Raw genomic sequence first — 20,882 nt, 5'->3', positions numbered from 1 at the left:
AGTCGGCCTCAAGACAAGTAATTCGACCTCACGGAAGGGCTATAAATACACGGAATTTGAATTCATTTGGAGCATCTCAATCTCTCTCACATAGTTTGATTTCTGAAGCTAGAAGTTGGAAAAGTGCGAAGTTGAGAGAGGGCTAGAGGAAGGGCCGGAAAGGAGTGCAAGTTTCTGGAAGCAGATAGTAAACCTCAGGATCAAAATTTTGGGACAACTCTCGCCCTATTCTGAAGTGTCTCAAGGGGGATCAAAGTTCTCCAAGTTTGGTTGAAATTGTTGTTGCTACTACTGCTGCTCGGCCAAAGTTGTTGTGGATGTTGCTAGGTCAAAGTTGCTTGTGAAGGGTTGTCATCTGCAAGAAGGATTGAGGGTTGACTTGGCATGGAGAGAATCTTTGTCTAGGTCTAGAGTTTTGGATTATCTCGAGAAACTATTGAAGGAACAATTGTTGACTGGGTTTTCCCCTAGATAGGCGTTTTTCCCTGACTGCCCGCCTACAATTGTTGTCCTTGTGTTATTGTCTTGGTATATGCTTGATGAACTAAAAGATAAAAGAAGAACATAAAGATAAAAGAATCACAAGTAATTACCTATATAAGAAAATCTTTCTGCCTTTCTGATTTTCTAACACCCCTTGACCTACCCCCCAAGTCCACTTGGTCAAGTGTGGTCCCCTAAACTATTAAAGGTAATTCTTCAACTATCACTGGGAATCCAAGCTTTCACAAGAATTTCAAGGTCTAGGAACCCCCATTATAAGATACATACCCTAAACCTAAACCTTGAAGTTCCCCTTAAGCCCTTCCTTGAGAGCTTTAAACCTTGCCTCCAAAGCAAGCAAGCCACATATTTGAGCCTCTCTTGTGAATAGGCTTCTAGGATCACCCCTCACCCTATCATTGGTCTATCCATTTAGTGATCCTCATCATAACGGTTCTCCTCCCATCGTTGAAAATTGGTAAAGAGCAGGGAGCCTTAGCCAAAGTGACAATGGGCTATTGCTCCATTTGTTGCCCTTGGCCTAGTAGTAGCCCTCCAAGGATCCCCTTTTAGGACCCTTGCTAGTTTGAGCAGTAACATTATCCACATGTTAAAAGGTAGCCTACAAAAAGGTCCTCTAATCTAATCAATAAAAAGACAAAGTGGAAGATCAAAGTATTCTTGCGTGAATGGATTTGTTGATACCTTGTCTATAAAGTACAAGCAGATAAAGTACAAATTTCTGAAGCTTCTTGGTCATGTATTGGTTCAGTCTCTCCAAAAATTGGCATTAAAAACAATGATACACAAAGTACTTTGGAAGCTAGCAATTTCAAGTCTAACAGTCTGACTTAAAATAACCAGTAGGTTGATTTCATGTCTATTGCGATCAATGCACAATTAAAAGCTTTTAACCTACAGAAGTCTTGAGCGTGTAGAGAAAACAACTTAATCAAACTCAAAAATAAATGCTTGCAATAATTGTATGATTTGACAAGATTCCAAAGGTAGCCCCTAGAAGACACAAGATCTCCATCAGATTAACTAGAATCAACCTTACAGATTCAAATTAAACAATCAGTCACAACCATGTCATGGAAATTCACTCACAAACTATTTATTATCATCCATTACAGCCCAACATGAAGAATTTCATTTCAAGATTTTTTCATGCAGAGACTTCGCTATTCCTTAAATAAGTGAGGATCAACTTACTCATCAAATTTCTTCTGGAATTTTTCCGAGCATAATCAGAAAGCCAGCAGCAATACCACACCATTTATTTGCAGGCCAGACAAGAAAATGTCAATATGTGAAAGGAAAAATAAACTTTGACCTGAGACATTACATCATTTACCAACTAAAAAGACAACGTTGAACTTTCTAGCACTGAAAAGAAATTATTTGAAAATTTTGTTCCTCCCATAAGCTCTTTATCATCATTTTCAGCACAGGAAAACTAACAAACATGTTAGTGGATACATCCAATCACAGGTCATTGTTATTTCCAGTTCACTGATTCCACTTTAAGGTTAAGTTTAAAAGTGCAATAAATATGAATCATGACCTTTAACCAGGAACACTATGCAACTATGCAAGTTAAAAAACATGTATTATTGTTAATTTCTGCTATGGCCGACAATTGGTACAAGATTTAGAGCTACTGTTACTGAACAGTAAAACAAGGTCACCACAGATATCAATAATAGAGCCTCGAGCTTCAAAAATTTGTGCAAGGTTCAAATACATCAACCAATTATGTGTATCTGAACCATGCTGTTTTGGGATATTTCTGAAGTGAGCATCTGACCTTTCCAGTGCCTTCCCAGTCTTCATTTCGTTTCTTCAGCATAACCATTCTTGATAATGTAAACCTCAATATGGTGCAGTAAATTTATCCACACAGACTTGTATTTTGGTTAGTTTGAGATTAATGACCACTTTTGTCTCTTTCTGTATCAATTCAGAACTCTAATTTTTTTCTCTGCATTGCACAAACTCCATAATTAGCCTTCCTAAGCAAGGATTAGTTATTGGCAGGTGGTTAGGGGATTCCATTATATTTAAACCTCTGTGGAAAACCTCCCGATAACATCCTGATAAAATCAAGAAATCGCGAGTTTTTCAACTCACCGATGTTATCGGCCTAGTTTTTCGGGAGGTTTTCAAACTTAAAAAATCGCGATTTTATCGCGGTTCTATCCAAAAAATCATGATTCTTTTCCAGGCCGCATATAAGTTAGGGAAAATCGGATTTTTTTTAAACTCATTTTGCACTCAATTCTTAACGATTCGCCCATGTAGGGAGAGGAGCTTGTCACTGCCGAGGAGGAGGAGATTTGACCAGTTTTGTTGTGTGGAAAAGCCATTCCCTATTCCCATAAAAGGGGCAGAGGAACTCATGATTGATTAGCTTATGACATGTAGATGACTCATGATGATGATATACATTTATTATGTTCTTTTGTTGATATTTTCACTCTTGAAACTGAGTCAGGACTTGATTCCCTGTTGATATGTGATGTAGCACTAGACTTCTTAAGTTATTATACATCTTATATATTATCTTTCTTTTCATTTTTATGTGGCAATGCATTTATCTGATGTTGTGGATACTTTAGATGCTATGAATATTTTGTACTTTTTTATTTTGTCGAGTTTTCGCTGATACATTCAATTTTCTCCCGACTTTTAAGACTTTCAATTTTCGAACCTGTTGACCACTCTGTGTCAACTACCCTATAGCAGCATATAATTTTTCAAAGCATTCCATCATGTTCAAGCAGTCAGCCATGCAAAGATCACCATCATCTCTTAGTGTTTTTGTAAACCCAAATTTTGCAACTATTTGAGCCATATGTAAAAATGATACTAGCATGTTTATAAAGCCATGTAAAACAACTAGGTAAGCTTAAGATTTTCAGCAAAGAGTTTCACTCTAGGGATTTTTTTAACCCCGACTAATTATTTGTGTTTTTCCTAAACATCAAATAATTAGCAGAGCTTTTCTCCCAAGCATACCCCAAAGCTAGGGTGGGGCTCGATGGTGATGTTTTAGGTGAGTCCTAATGTATAGAGTCAATATAAATTATCATTCTAGATCATGTCTAAAGTCTTGAGAATTTGGTGAAGTCTAAGTGTTTAATTTTAATTATTAAAATTCCCCATTGGTCGGGATTTTAATAATTATTTTGGTGTAAAATGTAAAATGTAATGTCTATAAAAGTCGATGGAGGTATGAATACTCATAATTAGAACCTCTACACCTCAACTCTCTATTTAGACAAATTTTGAGGGTTGAAATGATATCTATCCAGTCAATTTTTTTTTGGCAAAATATGGCAAAAATTTAACCAGAAATTAGTCAAAATATTAAAATGAGAGAATAAAAAAATTATCCAAGTGGAAAAACGAATTTTTGGAGAAGATTGACTTTCCCAAGGGAGATTAAATTTGAAGGACTCATTTCCAAGAAAGAAAATCCCACAAAAAAATCGTTGGGCCAGAAAAATTAATTTCTCAAGGAAAGTCGGATTTTTTGTTCCAAGTAGTTAAATTAATGAGGGAATTTCAAGAAGGAAAAATTAAACAAACATTTTGTGACCCTCCATCGAGTAAAAAATTGATTTTTTAAGGAAAATTGAACTGTTGGACCATGGTGGTTAATTGAAGGGAAATTTTTCAAGGAAAAAAATTGGAATTTTTTTTTTTGGACCGGGCTCTGTTACCCACCACTAGTGGGTGACACCCATAGGAGAAATTTTTCTCCTAGATTGTCTTTAGTTGGCTGTCAACAATCCCTTGCAGCGACCAGATAGCTCGATGTGCCATCATCTCCGCCACCTGAGCCAGCCATTTTGCACCCTCGCCCATCAATTATGATCACATGTTTGAAGGTGGGTCTTCCAACATTGAAGGTATGGCTTTCATTATGTAGTTGGGTATTTTTTTCTTACTTATCAAGGACACTTTTGGGCATGGATTAGCAGACAGATTCGATGGAAAGAATGGGTTTGGTTTGTACTCTTGTCCAAATTGGTGGTTAACCTTGTATCTTAGTCCAATGGGATTTCTTTTATTGGCTACTAGCTTTAGGAGTGGCACTACATGGGAAATCCCGATCTTGGTTGCATGGTCTTGCTTCCCGACACCACATACATCACTCCCCTCTACTCACTATAGACCCTTTTCACACTTTCCCATCCAAATCCACATTTTTCCATTGGGTCCACTTAGCCTCCGCCTTCCCTTGTCCACACTTTGGGTTGGGCTTGGAACGATGACTTAGACGTTCATGCAGCTAAAACAAAGTAAAAAGCATAATTTGGCGACTTACAACAAGAAATGTAACATAAAATGCAAAATATGGTTGGGAAATAAATATTTAGCACATGGGCAAAAGCCAAGAATGAGCTCTACCCCTATCCTTATGGCCATCACCATGGTTCCTAGTGTTGAAGAATCTAGGGCAATGAAAAGTTACTAAGATTCCTCTTGACTTGATAACAATTTGTGAAGTTCTTTTGCAATTTTATCTTAGCTTGATCTTCTTATTATTATTGGTATGTGTGTTTGCTTCATCAAACTGCTATAAAAAAACAAAGAGACAAGAACACAAGATATTTGGCTTTCTGCTAGGGCCAAAACCTCTCCCTCTTGGAGAGGAAAACCTGCACAAAATTCTTCTTATAGAAATTCCAATTGACGAATACCAAGGCCATGACCCTTCACCTATTTAGCCACTCCAAGACCAAGACACCAATCCTCTTCCTTGTCACTGCTTGAGAGCATTATCTTCGCTACACCACTAAGGTCATCACTTTTGCACCATCTTGATCTTTATCACTGCTGCAACACCACTATTGTACCTTCACCGAGGTCTTCATCATGACAATGAGATCTTCATATGCATGATTGAGAGCTGCACTTAGATCCACTGAAAGGCATGACTGTTTCTCTATAGATCCACTTCGTTGTACTGAGATCATAGTTGCATCATCACCGAGACATTGATTAGGATCATGACCTTACATCCTCATTATGTCGAGGTCATGACTGTGTTCATCAGACAAAGTGCATACTGGACTCCTTCTCATACTTGTATCGAGATCTTGACTATATCTAGAATGTCGAGACTGTTTGTGCTACAATGGGATTCCTGGGTTCATCTTCATCACCGAAACTATGACTGTGATTTCAACCTTCACCGAGATCAGTATCATCAAACTACCACCAAGGAGAACACTGTGATTTCTCGAGATCTTTCTTATCACAATCATGCCGAGACTATACTTCTGTGATACCATCCGAAAGAGTAGAGATCTCAGGGATCTGCGAGGATTTGATACTGTGATTACTCACTGTAATCACCACTGTTCTGCCCTCCTTTTATACAGACCTTAGACCTTATACCCATCTGAATAGCATAGTAATATTTCTCCATCTGAAACCCTAAACAATTGCCTTATTGTAATGCGGATCTCAGCCTATATATCCATCCGGACATTATAGATAAATGCGAGTTCTGTGTCTACCTTTTGCGGATACCTTGATGGGGTATTTATAGTGGTTTGTCTCCATATTTGAGCCGACTTCAACAAGTGAACCGACATGTCTATTTATTGAGCCAACATGACTGCCATTTTTGCTATTTAATTAATTTTGAGGCCGACATGATGATCTCCTTCTCGTTTTTCTTGCAGACTTCTTTGTGCTTGTAGCTGGAGGATTGTGCTTGGTCTTTGGAGGGCTTCTACACATTTTGTAGACTAGTATACATTAAATATAGGCTCAAGAAGAGTTGCTTCATACATGACTTGACTCTTTGACATTATTAATAAATCCTAAAGACATCAAGAAGAATTCTTTAACCTATGACACTTCTTGCTCATGAAACCCATGCAGCAAGGCATACAAAATAAATTTATTTTCTTTTATTACATCATTTTCAAAGATCAAATCATTATGAAGACTGAACCTAGTTATACTTTCTTCAACACTCCCTCTTAACTAGGGAGGTATTCATAATGGTACTTGGTCATTTTCAATCTGAAGAATTTCTCATAAGAAGAATCGGATTTGCAATCCATCTGTTATAGCATCATTTCAACCAACATTGTTTTTATTTAGCAAGGCCTTAACTAACAGCGCTATCTCTCACTTAGATCAGAGCACACAATGTTGGCGAGACCAATGACTAATAGACAAGCATCATCATTGTCTCTCTTAGGGTCATACCCACCTAGGTGTTCTTCGAATATGCCCTACTAGGACTATTCTCATCTTGGGTTCCCAGCCCTCGAGAATATTGGTCCTCTTGCCCACTCTTCTCTTGGATACCCTACCACATCCTCAAAGAGTGTCGGATGCCAAATGATTACACAATCCTCCATTCTTTCTTCCAAACGGAAGACAAGAATGTCACGTCTAACTCTCCCTCTTAACCAAGGATGAGTTCCAAAATTTCTTTTCACTCGGACACTTCCTCGAGTTCCTTTACTCATAGGAACCTTCCAGAGCTCCCTCTTAAACAAGGACTCTATCATCAGTACTTTATAGGGTCTTCTAGTTGACTGATGATCCAAGATCTCGATGTCATCAATTTCTTCATATGAAGGGTTCAACCATCCATCACTTTCTTCCATCATGTCATTCCTTCTTTCCTGGAAAGTATCCTCCTTGGCTTTACATCTGGGGCTTCCTTCATAGGGCCATCTATCTTCACCTTTCCTTCAACAGTGATTGCTCTAGATCACAAGGTACATAGTTGTGACATCCTTCACAACTCTCCTTACCTTGGCCCTACACACATACCCAGACTTTCTTGAAGAGGTCAGAAACCAAAACAAATCACATATTACCATTTTGGTGATGGCCTTTTCCAGTGACATCTTCTTGTAGGTATCAACACCCTGCATACATGTTGACACATCTCCAAAAGATATCTTGTTGTCAAGGATCTTCATCTTTTCAGACTTCCATCAGAGTTTGCATATCTTTCCAGGAGATTTCCTAGTCAAGTCTTCCTAATCCTTTGGATGTCGATTGCCTTCAACGTTGTTGTATATTCACAATCTCTTCCATCCTCGGACATTCCATTCCCAGGAGCTTTCAATCAGAGTTACTTAATTGTAGTCAACCACTTCATACTTCATACGAGGACATATTATGTTGATTTCATCTAGTGCGACTTATGCCTTCCTGCATCCTTTCAGAGGAGGAGATCCTTTTTTTCTCTTGATCATGCTTGATCCATGTTACCTGCAACCATATGACATGACATTACAATATTAAACACAAGCATACATACCTTATTTTACCTTTAGGTCATCTAGGCTTCTTCCAACAGCTTTCTTGATTGAAAAGATCTTCAATCGCTTGAACTACTTCATTTCTCATGTCATCATCTCATGAATTCCATAAGGCAGGTTTCCTGATGAAACACTTGCTACCTCTCTAGATCAGTGAATCCTCTGTTGAGGTTTCCATCAGAGAATCTTCAGGATCTTGCATATCCCTATCTGGCAAATGTTTCCTTTGTCTCAAATGACTTCTTCCTTTCCTTTAATGTCCAATGAGGTTCCCACGAGCTACATCCTTCATGTTAAACTGCCACGGATTATGCCCTTCATGATTCCCATGGTGATATCATGAACTCTTGTTTTAATGCATCCATGACGTCACGATGCATCTTATTATCATGGTCATATTTACAAGGACTTATGATAGGACCTGTTGACCACTACAGGTCAACTACCCATAGCAGTACGCCCCCTTTTCTTCACAAAAAGGGATAGCGCTTGATCGACATGTCCGTGCCATTCGACAGTCATCGTCGACTTCATCATATATGTTGTAAACCCAGTCTGCATGTGTAAATTGTAAATAATCTTAGCAGATATGAGTCATGTATGTAAATTGCCTAGGTGGACCTAACTTTCTAGTGATAATCTACGTTCCGGAAGGTTTTTCGTCTCACCGATCCATGATCGGCAGAGTTTTCCTTCAGCCTAACCCCAAAGCCGGAATGGATTTTGTCATTAGAATCTTAGGAGAATCCTAGTGTGTTAATCTGCTAGATTATAGTTGTGTCGCAAAACTGGGTGGTTTATGAGGGTCTATGTCAAATGGGTTTTCCCCCTTGGGATGTAAAGTTGTAAAAGTCATGATGTAAAGTGTCTTGAGGGTTAAGAAATGTTTTAATCCCCTCATAAGTCCTAAGTCCTAGGTCCTAGGTGATTTTTCCAAAAGCTAAGTTCGAGGATCCATTTAAAAATAAATTAAAATTTTAAAAAATTTAAAAATTAAAAAATAATAAAATAATAAAAAAAAAGTAAAAAACCTAAAAATAATAAAATAATAATATTTTGAGTAAATAAATGCAGAATTTCAATTTTTTAATACATTAAAAATTTGACGGATGAGATTAAGAGATATCTTGATCCTCATCGACGGTCGAGATCATTTTGACGTGGATCACTCGAACTAGCTGTTGGGAATTTTTCCTTTAAATAGGGTGCTAGGGGTCATTAGAGATTAGATCTGAGAGTCTGGTGCTAAAGAAAGCTCTCTTGTAGTCATTTTTGTGCAATAAAGAAAGACTTTGGGGTTAAAAATCTTGCTGGTGTTACTCTTCTGGAAATGCTGTAAGATTGTTTTATTTTTCTGCATAATTTTATTTTCAGCCATTGATGATAGCTTAATGAAGATTGATCTAGGCAAAAGTATCTTGTCTGATCTTTGGGGTTTGAATGATAGTTTAGATTCTGAAATATAGTGGCAGGTATCTCCATTTGATCGGGGTTTCACTATTGTTTTCTCCTTCTATGTTGATGGTTGATTTTAAGCTGTGCAGGAAATCCTTTTTTTCAAATTACCGGGTGTTAGGGGAAGTTCTCAGCTGAACCATCCAACTCCCGGATTGTGTTTTCTGAAAGAGCCCAGCCAGTTCTTGATCCCGGGCTTCTCATTTGAAATTTTTTATTAATGCATGCAGGGTTTTCTGAAGCACCTCACATTTAGTTTAAAATTCTGAAAATATAACTGTGGATTATTGACAAATCTGGCTGCTAAGGAGCCTTAGATCTGTAAATATTGTAAATTCATAACTGGTTTGTAGGGTTTTATTTTTAATCCTTGCATATATTTTCTGGGTTTTTTGTTTTCCATTTACAGGTTGCAGGTCTGAGAAGAAATCTTGTGGGAAAATTAGTTTTTGCAGGGTCTCTGTTTTGGCTGTCCAGGGGTTTTAAGTTCTGTTACTTTCAGATCTGGAAATCTTTTGAGAGGGTTTCATCTACAAAACTGAAGATAAGTGGCTCAAGTAATTTCATCAGAGTCCCTGGAAAGTATTTTCTTTATTTGTGGGTTGCCTGGTGGGATTGCAAAGAGAACCCGCAGTCTTTTCTCAGCCCTCACGCAGCTGCACTCTTCCATCTCTCTCGCAGTCCATACCCTGCTGCTGTCTTGCCCATCTGTCCATCGTTTCTCTCACAGCTCTCCATCAAACCTGCAGTACTCTCTTTGTGCTGCGTTTTCTTCCTTACTCTGCCATCGCTCACTCACCAAACCATCATTGCAGCTACCCACCTCCATCCTCACCGCAGCAAATCTGGCCGTCCCTCACCTACAACATTGCAGCTGCTATTCCCACGGATTTCTTTCCCTTGCATACTGTCCCCAGAGCTTGCCAAAACTGCAGCGTCCCACCAAGAAACATCTCCACCTCCAGCCTAAGCTCCTCACGCTGCTATCTCGGCGCTGATTCCACGCTCGGCTAGCTGGTTGCTCACCTACACACACAAAAAAAACTGTGAATTGTATGTGTGGGTAAGATGTTAAGGTCACGCACAAATTTATCCAGCAATACGAGCCAGGTAACGATTCAAGGTTTCTCTCGTGGGCGCTGGATGATTTCTTCAAGACTTGCGTGCTCCATTGAAGAGCATTCTGCTATTCTGTAAGAGATCACGTCCTTTTTTTTACGGGCCAGGTAAATTTTGGTGAACTGTTATACGTGAGTTTTTTCCCTGCCTGCGTATGAAGAAATCGTTTTGGGTCTTCAGCATAAGTGCGAGTTGAAAAATTTAAATTTTGGTTGTATTTTATTTAGATTATAGTTTAGAAGTTTAGCGTTAGTTTAGCTTTCAACGTCATTTTATTTTCATAGAGTAGGTATTTTTGTTTGTTTGATCTGATTTAGGTGTGTAAAATTTAAAATCAAAAATTCGATTTTCATTTTTTTATTTTTTTTATTATTGTGTTTGATTTTGACTGTAGATTTAAATTTTTATTTAGGCTTTGTTATTAGAATAATCCTATTTAGTATTTAAGTATTTAATGCTCATTCTTTTAGCTGTTGCTAATTTTTATTCTTTTAGCAGTTTCTTAGATGAAATTGATTGTTTCCATTATCTAAATAGAAACTTGATGTTTCTATTTTCTGTAAATATCTCTGTATTATTATTGAGCTTGTGCTTGCTCATTAATTAATCAATTTCATTGAAATCTACATGCGTGTTTCGCACTGTTTTATGGTATCAGAGCACAGGTTTCTTTCGAAATAATTTTTCACTGTTTGAAAAATTTTGTTTCATTTCGAAATTGCTCTTTAGGGGTCTGGATTTTTTGTTATCGTGGCCACATTCGAAATTTTTTTCCAAGGGTTAGCGTCTCCATTTGCCGAATCAACAGCAAAATTGAGAACAATCCACGCAGAGATTCGAACCAGTAACCGGACAGAGAGAAGAATCATTTGGGCTATGATGTTTTGATTGAATGAGATAGTCCAACGCCCACTCATCTGGTAGCTACAGGTTCTGTCGTGACTGCAACCTCAGACGTCGAGAGAAAATTGAAATTCCTCCAGCGGACGATTTTTCTCCACATAGCAAGTTCTGCCTCGAGCTCTGAGGTCACGTCGGTGTGTCGTCTCTAAGCTGCTGGTCAGATCAGGTGACTAGTTCCTTGAGGCTTCCTCAAGCGAATAATTTTTTTTTTCTCACAGCCCGTGACAGAGCTCTGTCCCCTCGGCGTGACCCGCGTCATTTCGACCTTCTCGAAGGCTCAGTGAATCAGCGTATAGACGCAAAGATATTAACGCAATCTGACGTAATACTTCTTCGCTCAGGCTATAGGTTCTTGACAGTCTGGTTATATTTCAGTCAGTCGACTACACGGGATCTCCATTAATCGACGTCGGGGCTCTACAGCAATCCAAATCGAAGTCGTAGGAGAGGAGGTAGCGGTGCTTGAATTTTGGTTCAAGTTATTATGCGAGTTTTCACTCAAGCTGGGGGTGCTGCTGTTTATCACAAAAACGTGGCCATTTCTGCTCCGAAACAGTGTTATCGAAACAGTGTGGTCGTTTTCATGCTTGGCTAAATACGTGATTCGGAGAAAAGCTGTATCTAAGCGCTGCCAATCTGCATTTTTTTAAATCTGTATTATATTATTAGCCAGAGCAGGCGTTGTTTCGCATAGAGAAACAGAGACTTTGTCTGTCCAGCCGAAGGAAGAGGACCTTCACCCGCGCTCATTTTTTATAAATTATTTCTGTGGAGATTTTGCCGGGTAAGCGCTATATATATATTTTCTTGAACCTGCTTCGCAGAACAAATTCTGCTTTGTTTATCTTTATTGCACCAAGATCAGCGGGCATCTACATTGAAATTTGTGCCAGACTTCTTTATTGTCTTTGGGAAACGTACAAATGGCCTCACTCACCAATCTGATGTTAGAAGGAAATCAACGCTTTAATGGCAGCAATTATAACATCTGGAAACAAAGAATGTTGACCATTTTTTAATACAGGCGTCTTGATCAGCTTGTTTTGGGCAAAGAGCTTCGTCCAGGTACAGCTGGTACCGATCAAGATAAGTTTGATGATCGAAATCGAGAGGCTGTTATGCTTCTCAAGCTCTCTGTAGCTGATGATCAGTTACCGCAGATTCCTTCTGGCAAGACAGCTGCCGAGATCTGGCAACAGTTGAAAGAACTGCACGAGACATCTGACAAGAGCAGAGCTTTCTTTCTCAAAAATCAGTGGTTCTCCATCATGATGGATGAACATATGTCTTTACAGGAACATCTCAACAAGATTAAAGACATTCGAGCCCAGCTCGAAGCCATTGGTCTACCAAAATCTTATGAGCACTTCATAGAAACACTCAACATTACCGCCACTAATGTTGATCTGAAGTTTCCAGAGTTATGCACCAAACTCATGCAGCAAGATCGTTGGAAACAACAATTTGGGAGTGGTACAGCATCAACCTCCTCAGAAAATGCTTTTGTTGCCAAATATCAGTCCTCTCAGTCCTTTCAGCAAAAAGGTTCTTCTCAGCCTTTTGATCCTACTAGGAAGAAAAATGTGCAGTGTAATTACTGTCACAAGTTCGGCCACATAAAGAAAGATTGTCGACAAAGGATTGCCTCTGAACAAAAGAAACAGGGAGGGCTTCATCAGACAGCAAATGTTGCAGAACATTCCGAACAGACAGATTCTGCCTTTTACGCCTTTATGGCTAAAAGGTCTTCAGATCATGTTCCGTCCTCTGCCTGGTATATTGATTCTGGTGCATCACGCCATTTTTCTCACAGGCGTAACTGGTTTATTGACTTCTCACTTTTCAGTGATTCTGTGGTATTTTGCGGAGGTGAAAAGTAAACAGTAGTTGGTAGAGGTACAGTTCAAATCCAGTCTGGTGGGCGCACACTCATCTTTCTGAATGTATACTATGTTCCTGGTATGGAAATTAATCTGCTATCTGTCAGCCAGATTATGAGAAATTCTCCTCAGCTTGATGTAGTGTTCAGTGCGCACAAGTGCTCCATTATTGACAGGGAGACTAGTCTTACAGTTGCTGTTGGCCTAGAGGACCATGGTCTATACAGGCTACTTGACACCGGTGACTCTTCAGAAGTGGCTCTAGCAGCGCGTGTCTCTTCCATCAGCACTCTATGGCATCAGCGATATGGGCATCTAAATATGCAGTATCTCTCTCAGCTCTCTCGGGAGGGACTTGTGTCAGGATTACCTGATATTCAGACTCAGCAGTTGGGGGTATGCGGTGCCTGTCAAGCGGGAAAGCAACATCAGTCTTCATTCAAGGATGGAGAATCTTGGCGCGCATCTAAGGTACTCCAGTTACTTCATGCTGATATTTGTGGTCCTATGAATACAGCTTCTATCACTGCTTGCAAATATTTTTTACTTCTTGTAGATGATTTCAGTAGAAAGATGTGGGTGTATTTTCTAAAAAATAAATCTGATGCACTTAGTACTTTTCAGAAGTTTAAAACCTTAGTTGAAAAAGAGTCTGGCTGTAACATCATGACTCTTAGGACCGACAACGGGGGGGAATTTTGTTCTTCAGCTTTTGCCAACTTCTGTGATATTCATGGCATCAAACGTCAGTTAACCACACCCTACACTCCTCAGCAGAACAGTGTTGTCGAGCGTCGCAACCGCACGGTTGTTGAAATGGCTCGTTCCATGTTACAACACAGGAGTGTTCCAAACAAATTCTGGGCTGAAGCAGTATTTACTGTTGTTTATCTTCTTAACCGATCACCCACTCAGGCTGTTAAAGGGAAGACTCCCGAAGAGGTTTGGTCTGGCCGTAAGCCTAAGATCAGTCACCTCAAAGTATTTGGCTCAGTTGCATATGTTTGGATTCCAGCTGCTAAGCGCTCTAAGTTGGATTCCAAAAGCCAGAAACTCATGATGACAGGGTACAGTGATCATCACAAGGCTTATAGGCTGATAGATATAGCCACTGGTCGTCTTAGCTTCAGTCGGGATGTAGTATTTGATGAAGACAGAGGATTCTTTCAGTCTTCTTCTTCTGAGCAGTGTTCTGAGGATCAGCCTCACAGTGTTCTTCTTCCGGTCAGTCCACCTGATGGGAGGGATGATGTAGCATCAGTATTTGATAATACTCTATCTGAGCTTCCTCCAGAAAATAACCCTCCTCTTGCTGCCCCTATTGCTCTTGAGTCTTCTCCACCTCCTCCTGATATTGGTTCCTCTACTCTTCGGCCTAAATGGTGGGCTAAAACCATTGGTGATCTCCGGGATGATGAGCTCCTTGAAGGTAGAACTTCTAGACATAAGAACAAACAACAGTCTACAGTCAATTTTGCTCTTATGGCTAACCTACACAGTATTTTTGAGCCTCAAACCTATTCAGAGGCTAAGGGTACATCTGAGTGGGAACAGGCTATGGAAGCCGAATTCCAGAGTCTTCAGAAGAATCACACATGGACCCTTTCTGATCTTCCTACAGAAAAAAAGCCCATAGGCTGCAAATGGGTGTATAAAGTGAAATACAAAGCTGATGGAACCATAGACAAGTATAAAGCTCGTCTTGTGGCTCGAGGGTTCTCACAGAAGGAAGGCATCGACTATGAAGAGACTTTTGCTCCTACAGCCAAGATGAGTACCATAAGGCTTGTCCTTGCCCTAGCAGCTCAGTTCAATTGGAAAGTTCATCAGATGGATGTAAAGAGTGCTTTCCTAAATGGTGATCTCCAAGAAGAAGTCTACATGACGCAGCCTCCAGGATTCAAGGTTGTTGGTCAAGAACAGAAAGTGTGTCGATTAGCTAAAGCACTCTATGGATTGAAACAAGCTCCTCGGGCTTGGTACATGAAAATTGATCAGTACCTGACAGATCAGGGTTTTCAACGAAGCCCATCTGATGCAAACCTGTATATCAAGCATACTGGTGATGATATCTTGTTTGTGGTTGTCTATGTGGATGACCTTATCATTACTGGCAGCTTTGCACATTTGATCCATGGGATCAAACAAGATTTATGCAGAACCTTTGAGATGACAGCCTTGGGACTTCTTCATTACTGTCTGGGGGTTGAAGTTTGGCAGACTGAAAATCATATCTTTCTCTCTCAGTCCAAGTATGCCAAAAATCTTGTGGACAGGTTCAGAATGCAGGATTGCAAACCGGCCACGACTCCTATGGAACTAGGGCTCAAACTTTCAGCACAGTCATCCTCTCCCCTTGTGGATGAAACTTTATTCAGGCAATTAGTGGGCAGTCTCATCTATCTTACTGCCACCAGACCTGACATCAGTTTTGCAGTAAGCTACATTTCCCGCTTCATGTCAGTTCCTAAAGCTGATCATTGGATAGCCGCAAAGCGTGTGCTACGATATGTGCGTGGCACTTCTGATTATGGACTCCTCTACACTCGCAGTTCCGATCCTATACTCAGTGGTTACACAGATTCTGACTGGGCTGGTTCGGTCGATGACCGTAAATCTACAGCTGGGTATGTGTTTAGTCTAGGATCCGGTGCTGTTACTTGGACTAGTAAGAAGCAACAGGCAGTGGCTCTCTCCTCAACAGAAGCAGAGTATCGGGGAGCAGTTAAGGCATCCTGTGAGGCAGTTTGGCTTCGACGTATGCTTGCAGATATGCATGTTTCCCAGACAGGGCCTACTTCTTTGTTTTGTGATAATCAGGGAGTGCTCAAACTTGCCAAGAATCCAGTCTTTCATGAACGAACAAAGCATGTGGAAACTCATTGCCACTACATTCGCCAGCTTGTTGAAGACGGATCAGTTCAGTTGCAATATGTTCCCACAACAGAGCAGCCCGCAGACATCTTCACCAAGCCTCTTGGTCCTGATAAATTTGTAAAATTCAGAGGGTCTATTGGTGTTGTAAATAGATTGAGCATTAAGGGAGGGTATTAGAATAATCCTATTTAGTATTTAAGTATTTAATGCTCATTCTTTTAGCTGTTGCTAATTTTTATTCTTTTAGCAGTTTCTTAGATGAAACTGATTGTTTCCATTATCTAAATAGAAACTTGATGTTTCTATTTTCTGTAAATATCTCTGTATTATTATTGAGCTTGTGCTTGCTCATTAATTAATCAATTTCATTGAAATCTACATGCGTGTTTCGCACTGTTTTATTTGTTTTGTTTTTATGCATTAGATTATTTTTTGATTTAATTTTAAAATTATTTTAATATAAAAAATCAAAATTCATAAAAAATTCGTTAGATGTTAGTTTTTGTTTAGATTTTTTAATCTTAGGATAATTTTAAATTAAAATTTATTTCTTTGTTTCATTTTGAGTTTAAAAATTAAAATTTATAAAAATTATAAAACTTAAAAAAAAAAAAAACATAAAAAATTATAAAACTTCAAAAAATCATTTTCTTATAGTTTAGATTCTGATATTATTTAAATTTTTATTTAAAAGTTTCATTTAGCTTTAAAATTTTGCTTTATCTGGAAAACATAAAAAAAAAATTGGAAATATTTTGCCAGATTCGGTCTTGGCTCGGGGATCTATCACGTTTTATCTTTTCTGCTAAGGCGAAAATTTTGATGTGGAATTAATGTTTATCATTTTTTTTATGTGATTTGGCATGCTTGAATGATCATATCTGGTTAGCGTTCAAAATTACATGGTTGTGTATCGAGCTTTATCTTTCGAAATTTTAAATTGTTGGAGTATCATTTAAGTATTTTCTCGCATTTGATAAATATCTTTGTTTGAGTTATTTGATGATAAATGATTGCTCTACATGGTTTACATTTCTGCAACATTTAGTAAGTAATCATTTAAACATTAACTTCATAAGGCACTGGTCTATTTAACAAATCAATTTAGTGCTTGTTCCTTCGTGTCTCCCAAACCAACTGGTTCACAGTTGGTCATATATTTTCCCATAGGGTCTACCCCCCTTAGCTACGGGAGACAGGCTTAAATGGAGAGATTGGGGATCAGAGTGACAGCCCCCGGTCTGAGCGTTGTCGTGACAATCTGTGCGACAACAGGACCCTTTCGTGAGGGACACCATCTCACTCACAGTAGAGGTCTGTTACTTCCTCTTTCCTTGGCCCTTCTTCTTCAGCTTCTTCCATCCTTCCAAGGACATAAGCTTCTTTCCATAATCTTTCCATAGCACTGAATCTTAGCTATACTAATCTATCTTGTTTGAGGACCAAGCTTCCATTCTCATGCTTTAGTCCTTTAACCTTCAACACTTTTGTCCACAACTTACCCTTTTTCCATCTTGCACAGGTACCACAAGTTGTTAGATGATGAAACTTCCTTGTCCCAAGTGTTGAAGTTTCCAAGTTTACTTAGTTTAGAAACCCTTCATGCACTTTTTCTTATTTATTCCTACCTACTTGTTATTTTTCTTTAACAAGCTATTTACAAAGTAAATACTAAAAATAAACACCAATGCATGCTCAACATATTACAGATCAGCAACTAAAAGAAACAAGAACAAACACACCACATGAAACCATTATTTTTGGACCAATGTCCTTGGAAAAACCCAATGCGGGAAAACCGGTGCAGCTATCTGAAGGTTTTCTTATTAAGCAATATCAAAGTACAATCTGGGTGCCGAAACTGGCCTACCCAACAGAGAATTTCCTTAGCAACTATACCTCACAGTTTGAGAGAAATCTCCTGGCTGAAACCCCAGAAAATCCTTCTGGTAGGTCCTTAGCACAAAACTGCTCTGCAACCCCAACGTCTGCCCAATCTGGACTGCGTCAGCCCCTCTCTGTCTCACGCTGGCCATATGTTAGCCTTTCTTGGCCTGCGTCAGACACGTTGGCCTCTCTGGTGCTCTGCGCATCACTTGGGTGCCTCAGCGTGGCCCTGCGTGAGCCCTTGCTGGCTCTGCATCACTCTCCTTGGTTGTTGCGCTGCTCTCCCGTCACAATCCCTACCTTCTCTGTTTCTCTATACTCAATGCCCCTCAGTTTCTCTCCCAGTCACTAATTTTATCTCTCCTAGCAAACCCCGCTCTAGAGAATAGAATGACTGATCACTCTGGTGTGCTCTCCAAGTGACCCTCAAGCCTCCTCTTATACTTTTCTTGTTGACATCTCAAAGGCCGAGATTAAGTCCCTAATCAACGGCTAAGATTAGATCTGGCTTCATCCATGTCTTTTGGACCACTCTAACACAGATTCATATTAATACACATTAATATTTTATTTTCCCTAAGTTTAGACTTAGGGACTCCATTAAAAATATTAATTATTATAATATCTCCTTATTTGTTTAGAATCTGCCCAAACCCTTTCTGGGTATTGGAGATCTCATGTGCCCCAACCTCTCCACCAAATTTCGTGGCTAGAGCACATCTGATGCTACCCCAAATCAACACTCCCTCTTAGTGAGGATTGTGCTCTAGCAATACTCCTCATTGAGTATTACTCTGATCATCCGGCATCGGTACCCGTGCTGATGCTAGGCCTTCCTGCCCAACATCCTCTGCACTACTACCTCCTGTACTGCTGCCCATGGTTCCGCCACTGCCACTGCCACTGTTGCATCTGTACAACAGCTCCCTCTGCATTCGTGTTGTTTTTGTTCCTTTCTCCTAGCACTACATCCGCACTGCACCTCCTCTCATCATGCTACATCGTGTTGCCCACTGCTGCACTACAACTCAGTTACTAAGAAGTAAGTAACTGATCTCCCAACTGACCTCCTTGTTGGGCTAGAAACACTCACTAATGTTGAAGCTCCCTCTGCAGCTGACAAGTGCTCCCTCTCTCTGACCTCTACATTGCTACAACAATTCTCTGCATATCGCACCGTTGCACACCTCTCTGTGCCTTCCTGCACTGGTGCAACACTCCTGTGCTTCTTGCACTATTGTAGCCTACTAGCTCTGCGTTGTCTTGGGACTCTTGCACTGTAGCTCTCTCTGTCGCTCCATCCGCATCCGTCTCTACCCACCCAGCCAGTCCTGCTACTCCTTAACGAGGCTCCCATAGCAAGGTCTAATCCAAGAGGCTGGGTACCTCGAGGATCCTGCCCCTCATTGCCTGTAGTCCACCTGAATATAGCTCGATGTCTCCCCACTTCCGCTTAAGTTGTGCGTGTGCACTCAAGGCACAGTCATCGTCTATCAAAACTTCCTTCTCTACCCGTTCTGGCACTGCCTTAGTCTCGGATGACTCTCCCTTACTCTTCTTCCTTCGGCACTGGGTCGCATAGTGACCCATCTCCCCACAGTGGAAGCACTTGATCTTGGAGAGATCTTTCTTCTTCTACTTCTCCTGCTTTCCCTCAGATGTTAGGGCCACATCCTCCTCCTCCTGCTTGACCTTTATCCCTTTGCTATTGCTACCTGTCTTTGACTGTCGTCTGATCTCTTCCTGGCGAAGAGCTGCCCACATCTCGTTCCAAGGTAGGAGAGTCCCTCTGCCCAGGATGCTCTAGACAAACACTTCCCACTCCTGAGATAGCATTCAGGGTTGTCCTCACCATAAGCTCATGATCCAGTGTCGCTCCTATAGCAGTCAACTGATCTCCGATCTCATTCAGTCCTCCGATGAAAGAATCAATCGTTTGACCCTTCTTCATCTGATACGACCTCATCTGGTTCTCAAGCAGCATTCTTCTCTGCACAGAAGTATGCTAACACAGGTTCTTGAGAGCCTCCCACATCTCAACTGTCATTTCCTTCTCGGCTATATGTGGTACCACATGATCCTTGACCCCATCAAGGATAATGCACTTGGCCCTCGCCATCGCCTCCTTGTACTTGTCATTATCATTGGGGTCGACTGGGATAGCTATAACCTTCAAGGCGAAGTTCTCGACACGATTCCTGTCAAGTACTGATAAGATTCTGTTAATTTTAGGTATGTTCTATGCTTAGAGCAATTTATTTCAATTTTCACAGTTAGCTCAATATCTTTTCCAAATAAGCAATCACATCAGCGTTAAAGTAAACTGCAGATAGAACATAAACATAAATCGCAGAAGACAAGGCAAGACAAGAGGACACAAGATGTGGCACTAGCCAGGGACAAACCCCAATGTGGGGAACCCTTGATCAATTCTTCTTATATGTTCGTCAATAGTTCAGCAGAGAAAGAGAGAGAGATAGTACATTTACAGCAGAAGTCAACACTTTGACCTATCTAGATAAGAGCATAGATCATCTCTAAGAAGATGATACACGAGATCAGTTGAAGACATACTGCTTCAACTAATTCTCCAAGGTGACTCCTTCACCTATCGTTGCGCTGCATTTCATCATCATGCTGCACCTCACCGCGCTGCACCATGTTGCACCCATCATCACTATGCTGCATCTCATCACGCTTCATTAATCATGACTGTACCCATCACTAAACTGCATTATGTGCCATTGATGCACCATATTGCCATCCTGACCTATGCTTGGTTGCACCTTACTTGCTTGTTGTCCCTTGCTTGCTTGTTGTCCTTAGCATGCTTGTTGTTGCATGCTAGTTGTCCCTTGCATGCTAGCTGTAACAATGCATGCTTGGTGTATTTGCTGCTAAGTACCATACAACTGTCCCAAAGTTAGTTAGTTGTCCCTTGCACGATGCTCTTCTTTGGAGATAGATG

At 40.2% G+C, this 20,882-nt stretch overlaps 1 protein-coding gene across 2 annotated transcripts in view; it reads right to left on the bottom strand.

Moving 5' to 3' along the window:
- Positions 1-20,882, bottom strand: part of LOC149173159 (SAGA-associated factor 29 homolog A-like) — a 384,042-nt gene that overhangs the window by 97,208 nt on the left and 265,952 nt on the right. Inside the window, exon 8 of one of the 2 annotated variants that reach the window (XM_089424522.1) lies at positions 1,699-1,712. The exons of the other annotated variant lie outside the window; for it this stretch is intronic. Within the exon in view, the coding sequence (XP_089280648.1) occupies positions 1,699-1,712 (14 nt within the window). The remainder of the gene's footprint in view (positions 1-1,698; positions 1,713-20,882) is intronic. 2 annotated transcript variants of the gene reach the window in all.

Source organism: Pinus tabuliformis, chromosome 4_2 (genome assembly GCF_031772625.1).
Source record: "Pinus tabuliformis cultivar Carrire ecotype Pingquan chromosome 4_2, CPIR1, whole genome shotgun sequence".
Classification (NCBI taxonomy): Eukaryota; Viridiplantae; Streptophyta; class Pinopsida; order Pinales; family Pinaceae; genus Pinus; species Pinus tabuliformis.
Note: the sequence above shows the minus strand (reverse complement) of the source record. Positions and strands in the feature narration are given on the sequence as shown.